The 17,952-nt window shown below is 41.2% G+C and overlaps 1 protein-coding gene across 1 annotated transcript in view; it reads left to right on the top strand.

Annotated features, from left to right (window-relative positions):
• Positions 1–17,045, top strand: part of dcn (decorin) — a 43,025-nt gene extending 25,980 nt beyond the window's left edge. Inside the window, exons 3-8 of the mRNA XM_017711311.2 lie at positions 563–675; positions 5,498–5,711; positions 9,522–9,635; positions 11,976–12,069; positions 12,534–12,672; positions 15,585–17,045. Coding sequence (XP_017566800.1) covers positions 563–675; positions 5,498–5,711; positions 9,522–9,635; positions 11,976–12,069; positions 12,534–12,672; positions 15,585–15,785 — 875 coding nt within the window. The 3' untranslated portion in view covers positions 15,786–17,045. The remainder of the gene's footprint in view (positions 1–562; positions 676–5,497; positions 5,712–9,521; positions 9,636–11,975; positions 12,070–12,533; positions 12,673–15,584) is intronic.
• Positions 17,046–17,952: the final 907 nt, after the last annotated feature.

Raw genomic sequence — 17,952 nt, 5'->3', positions numbered from 1 at the left:
CTTTAATGTGGGGAACTTTCCACAGTCCTCTAAGAACTCACTTTCCCATCAGCCCATGCGCTTAGCTGCACAGAGAAGGCTCTGTCTGCCAGACGAATCCCACTGTAAACAATCAAGTGTTTTTTTTTTTTTCTAATATGTTTTTCTCGCGTTCTTCCATTGCGATCACTCACCTCAAGAGACGTTTAACCAGCTGACACATTCGGTGGATGAGTTAAGTTTATTTTAACAATCCTTGGCTTAAAGAAACACTTCAGTGTGGTCCCAAGCAGGGAAGACATCTTAAGATAGGGTCCATTTTCTACTAGCTGCTTTTCTGCATGCTTGTTTTGACCCCTTAAAATAATAGGCCTATTACTTAGTAACTACAGGGACTTCAGTGCAAACTGGCTGAGATATTCTTATGTTATAGATCTTCGGACCTGCTGTTGGGCTCTGGCCAATTAAGGGGCTAATTCTAATTTTGGGACTATCGAAAGGTCCAAGCTCAGCACTTACACACACAATACTTCAATTTATCTCCTTCAGCTATTCTCATCGATCCTGCCTTTGTGCTCCTCAGGGATGAAGAATGTTCCAGAGGACATCCCAGTAGACGCCACTCTGCTGGACCTACAAAACAACAAGATCAGCGAGATCAGAGAGAACGACTTCAAAGGCCTCAAAGGACTTCATGTAAGTTAGCTGTCCTTCTCTCCTTCTCTCCTTCTCTCTTTCGCTCTTTCGCTCACTCTAACACAGACTTTGCCTTAAGTCTCTGTATTAGATCATCAAAACAACGCCAATTATAAAAATCAGAGTGCAGTGAAATAAAGCTGACCGCATTTAACGTGATGAGAATGACCACATGGTGCACTTTTCTATGTGCTATTCAAAAGCAAGAGGAATGAAAAAAAGTACCACTATCCAAAAATGTTCCTGCTGTTTGGAAATTGGATACGAAAAGACTTATCTCACCCGCAGAAAATTCCAACTGAGCTGTTCTTCAAAAACGCTTGAAGATCATGAGTGGGGGCGGTGATTTGCTCTTTGGCATGTTCTTTGGAGGAAGCAGCCCAGACCGTGCGTCTGCTATTGAAATCTTGAAATTCGAAAGTCGTTTACTGGCCAAGAAGGTTCTCAAAAACAGCTCCTTATCTCTTGAAATCAATCATGTGAGTCACACAGTGTTGTGCATAATATCTTGAAAGTGCAGCAATAAAAATCTGAATGCACCACATTCAGTAACGTATTCCGTTACAATACATTAAGAAATATTTATATCCATTTAGAATGCATTCCGATACATATTGACACAAGAGAAAAAGTTTACTGATTGTATTTTAGTTCGTTCACACTGTTCCTCTCTGTTACTGATTGGCGGTTTTCTTCAAGAATTTCTTCTCTCAGTATTTTCATGAAAAATTCACTCATTTAAAGGAAGTCACAAAATTGTCAACATTGTTTTGGCTCTCACTGAGAGCTTCAATCCCTTTGCCACGCCCACAATCCCACTGTCACTCCCATAATCCCACTACTGCCTCTATAATTCCACTACTGTTCCCATAATCCCATAGATGCTCCCACAATCCCACTGCTGATCCCATAATCCCACTACCACTCCTATTATCACACTACCACTCCTATAATCCCACTGCTGCTCCCAAAATCCTTCTGCTGCTCCCATCATTCCACTGCCACTCCCATAATCTCACTGCTGCTTCCAAAATCCTGGTGCCTCTCACATAATTCCACTGCTGCTCCCACAGTCCTGTTGCCACTTCCATAATCCCACTGCCACTTCTATAACCCTGCTGCTAACTCCCACAGTCTCACTGTTGCTACCATAATCTCGTTGCTGCTCTAATAATCCCACTGCCACTCCTGCAGTCTCACTGCTGCTCCTATAATCTCATTGCTGCTCTAATAATCCCACTGCCACTCCCACAGTCTCACTGTTGCTACCATAATCTCATTGCTGCTCTAATAATCCCACTGCCACTCCCACAGTCTCACTGTTGCTACCATAATCTCGTTGCTGCTCTAATAATCCCACTGCCACTCCCACAGTCTCACTGTTGCTACCATAATCTCATTGCTGCTCTAATAATCCCACTGCCACTCCCACAGTCTCACTGTTGCTACCATAATCTCATTGCTGCTCTAATAATCCCACTGCCACTCCCACAGTCTCACTGCTGCTCCCATAATCTCATTGCTGCTCTAATAATCCCACTGCCACTCCCGCAGTCTCACTGCTGCTCCCATAATCTCATTGCTGCTCTAATAATCCCACTGCCACTCCCACAGTCTCAGTGCTGCTCCTCTAATCTCATTGCTGCTCTAATAATCCCACTGCCACTCCCGCAGTCTCACTGCTGCTCCTATAATCTCATTGCTGCTCTAATAATCCCACTGCCACTCCCGCAGTCTCACTGCTGCTCCTATAATCTCATTGCTGCTCTAATAATCCCACTGCCATTCCCATAATCCTGCTACCACTCCCACTGTTATGTGTTTACTCTACAACAGTGGTGTAGCTGGGTTTGCATTGCCATGACAGTGAGTCAGAGATCCATGAGCTCACATAAACATTAGCATCTCTCATTTTTGGATGGGCACAACATAACAAATCACAAAATAAATTGTTATAACTGAAAACGTAATTGTTTAGAAACTTCTTTATCCTGGCATCAGTAACATCCCGTTTCTGAATAGTTTGGCCTTATTTGGAAGTCTTTTACAAAATGACCCACTCATAGTATTTGACTATGTCATTCGGTACATCCAGTCACCATTCTGGTTGGCAAGCTCTTACTGAACAGAGCTCGTCTCTGCACTGTCGCTGCACCTACAGCCCTGCAGGTGGATGAAGACCAAGCAAACTAGCCAGAATGACCACGGAAAAGTTGGACACTTCAGATACAGTCTCCAAAAATACTACAAGATTAGGTTGGTTGGTGGACTGATTCTGTATAACCTGCACATCTTTTAAGTGCAGGACATTCCACCCACCAAAACTATGAAAATGCCCACCAAAACTGCCAAAGCTCAGACCAAAACCTTGCAACTTTATAGGATCAGGAAAAACCTTCTTAACTTCAGTAGAAGCTGATGGATCTATTCCAAGTCAGCCTTATTCAGGAAATTCCTTCAGCTATTTTGCTTTATATGAACACACCACTAAACTTTCACTTGGAAAAGTTTAATGAACAGCTAACGAGCAGCACCACAAGCTGTAATCAGACACTGGAGCTGCTCGATTGTTTAAAGCATCTCACCGTCTGATCTAATGCTGCATCACATACCACACTTCTGTACATCACCTACTACACTAATGAGTGCACTTCTAACAGTACTGTACTATTTCTATACCATTTAGTGTGCTAGGATGCACTTTGAGATGGACAGAAGTAGCGCTGCAGGAAATCTCATCCACTCATTTTCATCTGCTATTTATTATCAGCAACAATACAACAACAAATCAAATAAAATCAAGCCAATGCACTCAAATATATTGGGTAATATACCTTAAATTAGCTTTAACCCCCTAAAATCTCAAGCTTTTTACATACTAAAGCTTATTATTCAGTAACTTTAGGGACTTCGATGCACACTAGCTGAGCTTTTCTTAGTATGTAAAAAGACTTAGTGCTCGCTGGTGGGCCCCGACCATTTAATGGGTTAAACTGAGTTTTCTAAAAACTGCTATTGCGTGGTTGGTTATGACTTTGTTATCTCATTACAGACCACCACAGCACTGCCAATTCAACTTGAAGTTTCCCACCAAAATAGTGGCCATCCAATTGCATGATGTTATCATAATACTGTGAACAGCCTACTTAGGTGTTGAAATGAAAACCTTGCCCAAAGTAAATCAATGTGTCGTGCTATTGCATGCAAGACTAGCACATCACACTAATATTTATCAGAATCAACATTCACCAGATGTCTGTTTTACACCAAAAAACATGCCGGGACATCTGCGACTGCCTGCAGGAGACATGGAGGAATATGTAGAAATTGATGAAAATGAAACATTTCAAAGCTATTTATTAATCATGGAACTGACTAATCATATTGGCTCTGTGAAACGTGCTTGCTGTGTTTTTCTTCTCCCTGATTTGTGACGCATCTGACATATTAGTGACAAGCAAAGCAAAAACGCCTCTGATATATTGCTGGTGTCGGAAGAAAACCTTGTATCTCCAAAACGGTAACTTTACAGGAGAAGGAAAAAACCTACTTTCCTTCTAATGCAAGTCAATGGAACCAGACGTCTTTCCGAGTCATTTTGGGCCGTTTATTTTGGTCCATTCATCACGAAATTTACATATGATGTAAAGAACAACAGGCCTTTTCAAACTATGTCAAAAACTGAAAAACAAAACTGGAGATACGAGGTTTTCCTCCGATAACAGTGATACAGCATCTATGTCCATATAAGCCCAGTTACACTACTGCTGCAAACACCCTCCCGAAGCATATGAGCATGATTTCACACCCCCTTTGTTCTCCACTTGGTTCATCCTAGACCGAACGTAGGCCTTCAGTTTCAGGCGCAGGGAGGACAAACCACCCGCTTTTGGAAACCAGCCTTCCTTCTGTATACCAATAATGCTTTCGGGAGCACAATAAATACAGGCTGCTGTCACAGGTCCAGTTCTGTTTCTACACTACATTACTTGCCCTGTGCGAAGTAACACATTCCCGGCATTTCTCCCTGTCTGGATACGTGTCAGCAGAAGTGGGTGGAGGGAGAAATCTTTCACGCTATGTTTTGGAACAGGCTAACCCCCTAACAGTCTCACAAAGCCTGGATCTGCTGGCCTCCAGCGGGATTTGAATCTGATCCGAAGAAAAATTGGAGAGCAGTCTGCGTTGCAGTGCTTGCCATGACTGTTTAATTAGCTCTATGAAAATAAATGGTCATTTTTATGTGCTGGAATGCTGAGTGCCATTGGAAAAGGCCATGCTAAGTATCAATTCCTTTTTTGTTTAACTATATGAAGGACGGCCAAAGGTTTAACAACTTAATTCCCACACTTAAGGCACTCATAGGTCTAATAGAGTGAAACAAACAGAATGGCTTTTTCCAGAAGCTTTGCAGCTTAGACGTTTTATATTGCAAAGGCTTCAAAAGTGTTGAAACATGTTCCCAAACTGATACATCACAACAATCCTTGTACACTACTGTTTTGTAACATCTGAGGACAACTGGGGAACAAGACATTTCGGGCTAATTATGGGTGGGAGCCTGTTATGATTGGAATAAGCTCAAGAGTGAAGCTTCTAAAAGTTTCAATACCTGGTGAAGGTGGAGCTCAAAGTTCGGGTTGATGTTGCTGATGAATAACAAACCTATTAGCACATGGATGGGATGTGAGTTAGCATTCCTGAAAACTCCTCAAACAACTCCAAAAAAAAGAACCTACATCCTCCGGCAAAAACAAATGGACAATCATCCATTTCTTCTCTTCATTCTCACTAAAACCTGACTTTTTTTCTGTTCCTCCAGGCTCTCATCTTGGTGAACAACAAGATCACCATCATTCATGCCAAAGCCTTTGCTCCCCTGGTCAGCCTCCAGAGGCTTTACCTCTCCAAGAACCTGCTGAAGGACATTCCCGCCAACATGCCCAAGAGCCTCCAGGAGCTGCGCATCCATGAGAATCAGATCAGCAAGATCAGAAAGGCCACCTTCGCTGGCATGGCTCATGTCATTGTCATGGGTAAGCGTGGGGTCAAGGTCTAGATGAAGGCAAGCTCTCCTTCTCTGGAAGATCTTCAGCAGATGTGGCTCAATATAGGAAACAGCGTTATTGTGCTCTGTTAGTGAAGCTAAGAAGATGTCTGTGATAGATACAGCCTGGATTGTTGTCTCAATTCTTTTTGAGGCTGCATTTCTGTTACTACATGAACACTCATGGAACAGCACAATGAAAACAACACCCAAGTGAAAGCAAACAAGATAGCATGCACATTGCTAGCAGACACTAGAACTCAATAGTCACCCAAATCATTTCTGTAAGAATACATTAACAAAACTTCTCTACACCCAACCAAACCACATCCACCTGTTGGTACTTACAGTGTTTGGCTATGTGGTGAAGTTTTGTTGATTTTTATAGCTCACAGTAAGTCCTACTGTGTCCTAAACTACATCAAAAAGTCTGCTCCTTAAAGGAATACATGGCAACAAGTTTTCCATTTACTCAATATACACAATTTTCCACTTAACCCAAATACAACTCATCAGCCAAGACATGTTTGAGTCCAAATTTTAAGAAAAATTCCAATTTTTTTGTTTTAACGTAGAACTGGAGCTACCAGGCTAACATTGCTAACAAACACTAGAACTCAATAGTCACCCAAATCATTTCTGTAAGAATACATTTACAAAACTTCTCTACACCCAACCAAACCACATCCACCTCTTCATTAAAATTCCCCCATTGTCTAAAGTGGGTACCTACAGTGTTTGGCTAAGTGGCGAAGTTTTGTTTTTTTTGTTTTTTGTTTTTATTTTTATACACAGTAAGTCCTGTTGTGTCTTGAACTACATCAAAAAGTCTGCTCCTTAAAGGAATACATGGCAACAAGTTTTCCGTTTACTCAATGTACTCAATTTTCCACTTTCCCCAAAAACAATTGATCAGCCAAGACATGTCGAGTCCAAATTTAGCTTTTTTTAGTTTTGAACAGGAGCTATGAGGCTAACATTGTTAACAAACACTAAAACTCAGTAGTCGCCCAAAAAAATTTGGTAAAACTACATTAACAAAATTTCTCTCAACTCATTCAAACCACATCCACCTCTTCATTAAAGTTCCCCTGTTGTCTAAAGAGGATACCTACAGTGTTTGGCTATGCGGTGAAGTTTAGTTCATTTTTATAGCTCACAGTAAGTCCTACTGGGACTGCACGACCATAAAGGAATACTTAAGCAACAAGTTTTCCGTTTACTCAATGTACCCAATTTTCCACTCACCCCAAATACAGTTGATCAGCCAAGGCATGTTCGAGTCCAAATTTAAAAAAAAAAAAAAATTATGTAGCACTGGAGCTATGAGACTAACATTGCTAACAAACACTAGAACTCAATAGTCACCCAAATCATTTCTGTAAAAATACATTAACAAAACTCTCAATCCACTTATACCACATCCAGCTCTTCATTAAAATTCCCTTGTTGTCTAAAGTGGGTACCTACAGTGTTTGGTTATGTGGTGAAGGTCATTTCATTTTTATAGCTCACAGAAAGTCCTACAGTGTCCTAAATTCAATTCATTCAGTTCAGGTTTATTTGTACAGCGCTTTTTACAACAATGTTGTCACAAAGCAGCTTTAAAGAAGTTTGGAAACATAGAGTTATAAGATATATACCCCAGTGAGCGAGCCAGAGGCGACAGTGGCAAGGAAAAACTCCCTCAGTCTGGAGGAAGAAACCTTCGGAGGAACCAAGACTCAGAAGGGGAGACCCGTCCGTCTCTGGTCAGACAGTGTTTACAGTTTAATAAACTAAATGCCAAATAGAAGCTAAGAGGAGCTCTGTTTGAAGACTGGATGGTAAAGCTTTAGAAACTGCACTGGTAGAGGCGGCCTCTGACTGAGGCGGTCTCTGACTGAGGTGGTCTCTGACTGAGGCAGTTTGATTGAGCGGTCCCATCCTATCTCAATACTGATACATCTGGATGGCACAGTGATGTAACTGAGGGTGTTGCAGCACAAATGAGCAGGAGAGCGAGTTGGTGATGGTGAGGAGGAGGCCCTGATGGTCAGTCTTCAGCAGGATGGGAGGTCAGTCATCATCTCAGGAAGAGTAAAGACACTAAATGAGTTCTGCTCAGGAGTGTGACTGTAATAAATGTGATTTCCCCCAGAGTGTGGCTGGTGACTCCAGCAGTTCTAACTATAACAGCATAAACTAAAAGGAGAGAACCAGAAGGGAACACAGATATGAGAGAACCCTGAGACCCTGGGATCCCCCCCACTCCCACCATCAACAAACCTATGTGATCATGTGAAGTGGTGGGTCAACAGCACCATCTCAGTTTACCATAAGCCTCTGTGCCCATGAACCCCAGGATCTCCTGCCTTTATCTAAAGGGGAAGGCTAGTTATCAAAAGCTAAACTAAACAAATATGTTTTCAGTCTAGACTTAAAGGTTGAGATGGTGCCAGAGTCCCGAACATTAACTGGGAGATTATTCCACAGTTTGGGGGCTTTGTAAGAAAAAGCTCTTCCCCCCATTGAAGTCTTCTGAATTTTAGGAACCAGTAGAAAACTAGCATCCTGGGATCTGAGTAAACGAGGTGGTTCGTAATGGGAAATAAGATCTTGCAGCTACACCGGTGCGAGACCATGCAGGGCTTTATACGTCAATAAGAGAATTTTATAGTCAATACGGAATTTGATAGGAAGCCGGTGTAATGCTGATAAAACTGGGCTGATGTGATCAAATTTTCTGGTTTTAGTGAGAAGTCTAGCTGCAGCATTCTGAACTAAACTACATCAATAAGTCTGCACGACCATAAAGAAATAGTTGAGCAACAAGTTTTCCATTTACTCAATGTAATTTTCCACTTACCCCAAATACAGTTGTTCAGCCAAGTTGTTCAGAACAAATCTTCCCAGGTAAGAGCAGCGGAAAATCCAGAGACAGTAGAAACTGGCTGCCTGCAGTTTTGTTCATTTTTATAACTCACAGTAAATCATATTATATACTAAACTTCATCAACAAGCCTGCGCCGCCTTAATGGAGATCTGGATGAACTGTGAACTGGTTGAGAGAATTTTCGGTGATGTATTTTAAAGTAGCCTATTCGGGTGACTATTGAGTTCTAGTGTTTGTTAGCAATGACAGCTTCACTGCTTCAGTTCTAAAGTAAAGAAGCAAAATCTGGACTCCAAACGTCTTGGTTGGTTGACTACAGGCAAAATATTGTGTTTCTGTTCCTTAAATGAAGGCCTTGATGAAGCTTGAGCAGAAATTTCTCAGATATATTAACAGAAAATATTTGCGTGACTATTGACGTCTAGTGTTGTTAACGTTACTCTGGTATGCTCCACCGAAGAAGCAAAGTTTGGACACCAAACATGTCTGGGCTGAGCTCGAGATGCTGCTCTGCTTTATGGTTATTGGAGAGGGGGTCCATCTGTATCTGTAAACTGGAGAATGTGTCTGTGCCTGCGCATGCTTAAGAGTGCTCTCGCATACATTCACACAGTTTTCCGTTTCACTGCACTTTCAGCCTTCATCCATATGTATTCAGTCACCCAAAGACACTAAAACCTTGTTTTCCAATTGGGCTTGTTCAGCCATGTGTGAAAGGGCTGTTCCTGCACCGCCAAAGCACCATGGCCCTGGGCATGGAGCACACCTGCACAAATCGGCCAATCATAGGCCTTTCCAGTTATTCTCATTGGCATGCCAATGGAAAACAGTGGAAAACGAACAAGTCTCCTGAATCTATTAACGTGTATGTATGCATGAATAGTGAATAAAATACCGCATGAATAAAATCTTCACCTGTTTCAGAGCTTGGATCCAATCCACTGACCAGTTCAGGGGTGGACGGTGGGGCTTTCGCCGATCTGAAGAGGGTCTCCTACATCCGCATCGCTGACACCAACATTACCGCCATCCCCAAAGGTAAACAGCACACTCCCGGCAGGGATAAACATTTGAGGGATGCAATTGTCCATGAAACATTTCATGACTGAACATAGAAGAGTATATATCATCACTCATATCCAAGAACTTCCAAGAAGACCTCTGGGCAATACTTTATTTGGACAAGTTGTGGATGCTTTGTAGATGTTTATATAACATTTAATTACATTCAACAAATGATCTATGAAATTAATGTTAATTTATCCTAAACGTGGAATTGACACTAACCCAACCCTTAATCTAAACCTAAAACCTAAACCTAACAGTCATCCTGCACCTAAATCCAATGTCAACCTTAACCCTGATTGGAATCAAATCAGTTTCAACAGATATGTGTTAATAATTTGAACATACCTTGATAATATATTGATCATCTATTGAGTGAGACTGTCATTTCAACCATCATAGAAACCTTTTAAGTGCTACGCAGAAAAAGATTCTATATAGAACCAAATACAAGACATTCTCCATCAGTCTGAAGAACCATTTCACCAGGCAAAGAACCAATGAAGCATGAAATGCTTCTATATAGAACACATGGTACACATGGTCCTAAATGTAATCATGTTCTTTAATAAAGAACCCTTGAAGGAGCATCTATTAAAGAGTCCTTGTAATATGCTGAAAACCGGGCTGTACAATAATATGTATAAAATAATTACGCAGTGACTACATCCTTAAAAAAGGTTCTTTAGCAAAGAAAAGGATTTTATATGGACCCATGAACATTTAAAGAACCCTTTGGGAACCCTAAAGGGTTCTTCACATCATGAAAGGGCTCCTTAGATGGATGGAGAATGTTTGAAATGGCTGAAAAGGGTTCTACATAGCACCAAAAAGGGTTCTACTGTTACAAGCTTGACATTGTAACAATAGGAGAACCTTTTTAAAATGCTTTTCAAAAAGGTTCGTTATAGAACCATCACTTTTACTTAAGTAAAACAAGTATTACATATGTACTTATTAAATGCTGGTTATATACTGTACTGCACCATCTTTTATTGTGAGTATTATTACTACTAATAAAGTACATTATTGTGCATTCTGGTCACACTTTATTTGGAGGGTCCCCTATAGACGATAAACAGACACCTACATCATTAACAAACTTTCTGGTGATACTCAGTTGATTATTATCAGCATTAAGGTTAGGGTTAGGTTTAGGTTTAGGGTTAGGAATAGATTTCATAAAATCTTTCACCTGCAATTTCAAGTTCAGTTGCATTGAATATATATTTAATTCAATGTTAAACAAAGATATACTGAGCATTCACAGAGCATCTACAGAGGACCACCCAAATAAAGTGTTAGCACCATTTGAGACCACTTTGTGTAAAATTCCTTTAAAGGGAAGATTGACTGTTCAAATTTGTATGCCATAAAGTAGTGTGTAATGTGGGGGAGTGATGATGAGGCGGACACATGCTGAGAGAAGCTTGGTTTATTAGGGGAAAATCCATAACCAGGGTCTAAACAGTCCAAGGTCAAAGAGCCAACACGGAGAGATCGAGGGATAGACATAATTAAAAGGAACACAGACTAGACATGCAACGGAGGCCGGAAGAAGCAACACCATACAAAGACCAGCATCTAACAAGGGATAACACAGGGCTACATAAATACAAGCACAACGAGGGTTAACAAGACACAGGTGAAAACAATCAAGGCTGGAGTCTAGAAACAAGGGGGCAGAACAGGGAAGAAGCAAAACAAGGAAACACAAAAAAGCACATGGAGGACTGGGAGGGCCCAATGGTGACATGGTGTGCATGTCCAATTGAATATGATGTGAAAAGCAGCCAAAAGTGTTTTGTTTTTTCATAAAAAACACGACAAACAGACACAATTCCTCTACTAGTAGGCATTGTGATGATGTCACATACAGAAGGCTTTTCTTTTGTGTAGGTAAAGCTGACGTATATATTTGAGCTAAATTAGATCTTTATCTCACTCAGTGGGCAAGAGAGAGAGAGAGGGAGCAAACTCTTGATGCACCAACAAAAAAATTACAACCTACCTCGTAGAAGAATCGGGTCTGGTGTTAATAATAAATAAAGAATTTTGCTTATTCAACATATTTCAGTGGTAATAGACACCATATTGAGGTCTACATGTGTTAGCAGTCAGGGTTTCCTTTAAAACCATCTTCAAAGCAGACTACTGAGACTGAAATGTCTCTCAGATTCAGATTCTGGACAGCAGTAGTCCTGCTACTACAACACTTTGTCTTACAGTTTAATTGGCCTTTAATGACTGGACGTCTTTCTTTTCTGCTTTAGAGAGTGAAATCTTTGCTCTTTCCGTTGTGAATATTTGCAGGTCTGCCCAGCTCTCTGTCAGAGCTTCATCTGGACGGGAACAAAATCACCAAGGTCACCGCCGACAGCCTGAAAGGCCTGAAGAACCTGGCCAAGTAAGAGCTTGTGCCACTATATACCACTTCTTTTTCCATTGGACCGGCTTGTCAGAGAGTATCAGACAGAGAAAATCATATATCTGACAATCATGTGATAATTGCAAGGTTCATATGAAAATGATTAGGTTCAGGGGGTCTTGCCACGCAGCTGAGAAAGCCCATGAAATTCAAATTACAATTCAGCCCAGTTTCATGGGTTTATTTTGGAAAACGAAGAAAAGGCAGAAAATTGCGTTACTCCCGTTTTCCATCTGCGATGCCCAGTTCCTCTGGCTGAATCGATGCTCATGTAACCGTCCCGCGTGTTCACTCTGTTATGCTTTTGTGCTCTGCAGCTTGTGCCTTAAGTGCATAAAGGAACTAAATAGATGAGGGAAGAGATCTCGATGTCCTACTTAGCAGAATAAAAGGATCATCTGGGCTTTAACAATTATTATAAATGTTTGTTTGTGCTTATGTAGGCTGGGCCTGAGTCATAATGAGATCAGTGTCGTGGAGAACGGTTCTCTGGCCATGGTGCCTCACTTGAGGGAGCTCCATCTGGACAGCAATGCTCTGACCGCTGTGCCCCCTGGCCTGCCTGAGCACAAGTACATCCAGGTGAGCTGCTATACCCAATATAACCATACACCTGTGAAACTCTTGAGCACCTTTTCCATCCATCAAACCACAAAAAAAAATCATTTCTACAGGAATCGAAAATCTTTAAAAGAGCACTTTTGGGTAATGCAGAATTCAACATGTATTGTTTCATTGTTTAGATATTTTCCCCTGTTATTCCTAAAAGTAAACAGTATAAAGGGCCAGGACAAATGAGGCATTTAAATGAAACTGTTAAAAAAGATATGATTTGGATTTTGGTATCTGCATATATTTGTGTGATACATATATCGCTGCTGTGGGTAGAAAACTTTGTGTCTCCTTGTCGTTTTTTTAGTTTCTGACATTATTTGAAAATGCCTGTTGCTTTTTTTTACATTGTGTCTAAATTTCCTGATGAATGGACCAAAAGAAACGACACAAAATTACTTGAAAAAAATTCTGCTTCCATTGACTTACATTAAAAGTAAAGCAGGTTTCTTCCTTTCCCGGTAAAGTTATCATTTTGTATATATATACAGTGGGGCAAAAAGTATTTAGTCAGTTCTCCTACTTAGAAAGATGAGAGGTCTGTAATTTTCATCATAGCTACACTTCAACTATGAGAGACAATATGAGGGAAAAAAAAATCCAGGAAATCACATTGTAGGATTTGTAAAGAATTTATTTGTAAATTATGGTGGAAAATAATGATTTGCTCAGTAAGAAAAGTTCAACTCAATACTTTGCAACATAACCTTTGTTGGAAATGACAGAGGTCAAACGTTTCCTGCAAGTCTTCACCAGGTTTGCACACTGTAGCTGGTATTTTGGCCCATTCCTCCTGCAGATCTCCTCTAGAGCAGTGATGTTTTGGGGCTGTCGCTAGGCAACAGGGACTTTCAACTCCCTTCACCAATGTTATATGGGGTTGAGGTCTGGAGACTGGCTAGGCCACTCCAGGACCTTGAAATGCTTTTTACAGAGCCACTCCTTCATTGCCCGAGCGGTGTGTTTGGGATCATTGTCATGCTGGAAGACCCAGCCACGTTCCATCTTCAATGCTCTCACTGATGGAAGGAGGTTTTGGCTTAAAATCTCACGATACACGGCCCCGTTCATTCTTCCCTTAACACGGATCAGTCGTCCTGTCCCCTTTGCAGAAAAACAGCCCCAAAGCCTGATGTTTCCACCTCCATGCTTCACAGTAGGTTTGCTGTTCTTGGGATGTAACTCAGGATTCTTCTTCCTCCAAACACGATGAGTTGAGTTTTTACCAAAAAGTTCTATTTTGGCTTCATCTGACCACATAATATTCTCCCAGTCCTCTTCTGGATCATTCATATGCTCTCTGGCAAACTTCAGACGGGCCTGGACGTGTACTGGCGTAAGCAGGGGGCACGCCTGGCACTGCAGGATTTGACTCCCTCTCAGCGTCGTGTGTTACTGAGGGTAGCCTTTGTTATTTTGGTCCCAGCTCTCTGCAGGTCATTCATCAGGTCCCTCCGTGTAGTTCTGGGATTTTACTCACCGTTCTCATGATCGTTTTGACCCCACGGGATGAGCTCTTGTGTGGGGCCCCAGATCGAGGGAGATTATCAATGGTCTTGTATGTCTTCCAGTTTCTTACAGTTGCTTCCACAGTTGATTTATTCCCACCAACCTGCTTGCCTATTGTAGATTCACTCTTCCCAGCCTGGTGCAGGTCTACAATTTTCTTCCTGGTGTCCTTCGCCTGGTCTTTGGTCTTGGCCATGGTTAAGTTTGGAGTCTGACTGTTTGAGGCTGTGGACAGGCGACTTTTATACAGATAACGAGGTCAAACAGGTGCCATCAATACAAGTAATGAGTGGAGGACAGAAGAGCTTCTTAAAGAAGAAGTTACAGGTCTGTGAGAGCCAGAAATCTTGCTTGTTTGTGGATGAACAAATAATTATTCTCCACCATAATTTACAAATAAATTCTTTAAAAATCAGATGATGTGATTTCCTGGATTTTTTTTCCTCATTTTGTCTCTCATAGTTGAAGTGAACCTATGATGAAAATTACAGACCTCTCTCATCTTTCTAAGTAGGAGAACTTGCACAATCAGTGGCTGACTAAATACTTTTTACCCCACTATATATATATATATATATATATATATATATATACACTCACTGGCCACTTTATTAGGTTTAATTGCTTGTTAACACAAATAGCTAAACAGCCAATCACACGGCTGCAACTCAGTGCATTTAGGCGTGTAGAGGTGGTCAAGACGACCTGCTGAAGTGCAGGCCGAGCATCAGAATGGGGAAGAAAGGGGATTTAAGGGTCTTTGAACGTGGCGTGGTTGTTGGTGCCAGACGGGCTGGTCTGAATATTTCAGAAACTGCTGATCTGCTGGGATTTTCACACACAACCATCTCTAGGGTTTACAGAGAACGGTCCAAAAAAGAGGAAATATCCAGTGAGCGGTCAGTTGTGTGGACGAAAATGTCTTGTTGATGTGAGAGGTCAGAGGAGAATGGGCAGACTGGTTCCAGATGATAGAAAGACAACAGGAACTCAAATAACCAACCAGAATCTCTGAGGAACGTTTCCAGCACCTTGTTGAAAGTCTGCCATGAAGAATTAAGACAGTTCTGAAAGCAAAAGGGGGTCCAGCCTTTAACTAGCAAGTGTAATAAAGTGGCCGGTGAGTGTGTATACATGTTCACTGTTGAAAATATATATATATAAACTCATCTTAATATCAGGACATATGTATCAACCTTTGTCCTTAAACTTAAGGTTATGCATTTTTTTAAATAAATAAACATATATAACATTTATATATGCTCAAGGTTATACTTAGACTTAGGTTAGGTAGGACTTAGGAAGTGGTTAGTCGGTGGAATCAGTGGTCAGGGGCAACCTTAACAACCCCTGTGGTCTCTCCTTGTTCCCAGGTGATCTATCTCCATTCCAACAAGATCGCTGCTGTTGGCACGGAAGACTTCTGCCCCCCGAGCTACAACACGAAGAAGGCTATGTACTCTGGCATCAGTCTGTTCAGCAACCCGGTGCCATACTGGGAGGTGCAACCGATCACCTTCCGCTGCGTTTTTGACCGCTCCGCCATTCAGCTGGGCAACTACAGGAAGAAGTAGAGCCAGTCAGAGTGCCTGATCACTGTTTTCGTCCCACCGCCCCTCCCCCCCACCCCCCTTCCAACCGCACCTTGAGTGTGTAGCTCAATTCGAATGTCAGAAATATGTTGATGCTCAAACAGAAAACCTGCTAAAGTCATTCAATATTTTCTAAAAACTGTACTGACAGTACTGGGAAATAATCTCAAGTAATCCATAACAAATGGTCGCATAACTCAGCATGTAGTCAAACCACACCCAACACTCTTTGCCTTTCCTATGCATCCATATAGCGCTACTGGAGAAGAATAATCTGACGATTTTAGAGGTACTGTTTTATAAAATAAAAAGAAGCCATGACCACTTAGAATAACCAAGTGCACATATATATAAATCTATATATTTCCATACACATGCATAGCCCTTTGACTCAGCAGAATGTGATTAAATACGGATTATTGTTTATGTAAAGAAGATCCGCTCCTGGCCTCTCTGGATCTTTGGGACTTAAGCCATTCCCTAAAACGAACTCAGATGACTAGCCTGGCCTGCTGAGCGGGCAGTGAAGGGTCAACTCTTGCCGGAGTGCCATGAACAAAAGCTGGTTTACTAGGTGTACTCAACTATTATTAGCTGTGTAGTGGTAGTGTTCACGGCGTACAGCAGTTACGCTCACGTTTTCCGTCTTTCTCCTCACATAGCGGCGATTTGACTTAGGAGAGACCGAAAGCTGAATTGTCACACTCATTTTCCTCCTCCTGCTTCAGATGTGTCCTTCTCTCCTGTTCATTTGATCTCATTTGTCTTCTTTGTTCATTCTAAACCCCACTGCCATGTAACATAGGATAGAAGATGCAGCAGCCAAGGTGAACATAGCTCTTCAAGATATAGAATAAACTATATTGTCTTTTTATCGGAAGCAATTCCCAAAGATCTATATGCTTGCTTTTTCAAAAGGGTGGTGTACCGAGTGCCGTGCTATATGCGTGTGTGTACTTCTTTCTCTCTTTGTTTTTTCTTTTATTTTTCCCTGCCTTAGTGCGAAGAGGAGCGGAAGGAGCAGGTGGACGTGGCCGAGCATGTCCCCCTCTGTCTTGTTAGTGATTGTCTCATGTATAGAAGCTGTATATAAATGCTGTATAAAAGAAAATCTCCCTCTCTTTGCTTAAAGCACAAGCACTTACAGTAGTAGTTCAGACTTTAATATATCAGCAATAAAGGTGACCTCTTTCTCCAGAAGGGGCTCATGATCCAAACCAAATAAAGAATCGAATCCAAAGACGTGCGCTTTCTCGGGGCTTCCACCACACATGCACACCTGGAACACTGATGTTGCATTTGGGGTTTATGAGGAGGGTTTCTGAATGTTTACGGGCCCTACTCTGAGACCCCCCCACACCCACCCACCCAACACCCACCCAACACCCACCCAACACCCACCCAGAATAGTCACATTCTTTTGTACGCAGGAATAGAAAAAAAATGAATTGTCACATTGTCGAATAAAACAATCAGAATTCATTGTGATTAATTGCGATTGATTGCGATTAATCGTGGTTCGTTTTAGTTAGCTGACCACAAATGATCATAAAACTCTGTCTAGTCAACTGCAATCGATTGCATTGTTTTGTGTAGTAATTCACAAGTAATCACATTATTTTGCGTAGATAATCGCGATTAATCACATTATTTTGTGTAGTTCATTGCGATTAATCACACCCCGAGTCACATTCTTTCGTATGCAAGAATAGAAAAAGAACTAAAACCTCATTTTAAGGTGAAACAAAACAGTTCATCACAATTCATAGTGATTAATCATGATTCATTTGGGGCCACTGGCCATGAATAATCACACAATTCTGTCTAGTCAATTGCAATCGATTGCATTGTTTGGTGTAGTAATTCACAATCAATCATTATTTTATGTAGTTAATCGTGATTGTCCACCTTATTCTGTGTAGTTAATTGCGATTAATCACATCCTGAGTCACATTCTGTTGTATGCAAGAATAGAAAAAGAACTAAAACTTAATTTTAAGGTTGTCAAATGGGCAAATAAAGCAATTAATCATGATTATTCGTGATTAATTGTGATTATTCATGATTCATTTTGGGTAGCTGGCCATGAGTAATCACAAAACTCTGTCTAGTCAATTGCAGTTGATTGCATTGTTTTGTGTAGTAATTC

The sequence above is a fragment of the Pygocentrus nattereri genome, chromosome 1 (genome assembly GCF_015220715.1).
Source record: "Pygocentrus nattereri isolate fPygNat1 chromosome 1, fPygNat1.pri, whole genome shotgun sequence".
Taxonomy (NCBI): Eukaryota; Metazoa; Chordata; class Actinopteri; order Characiformes; family Serrasalmidae; genus Pygocentrus; species Pygocentrus nattereri.
This window is presented reverse-complemented; position numbering and strand designations above follow the sequence as displayed.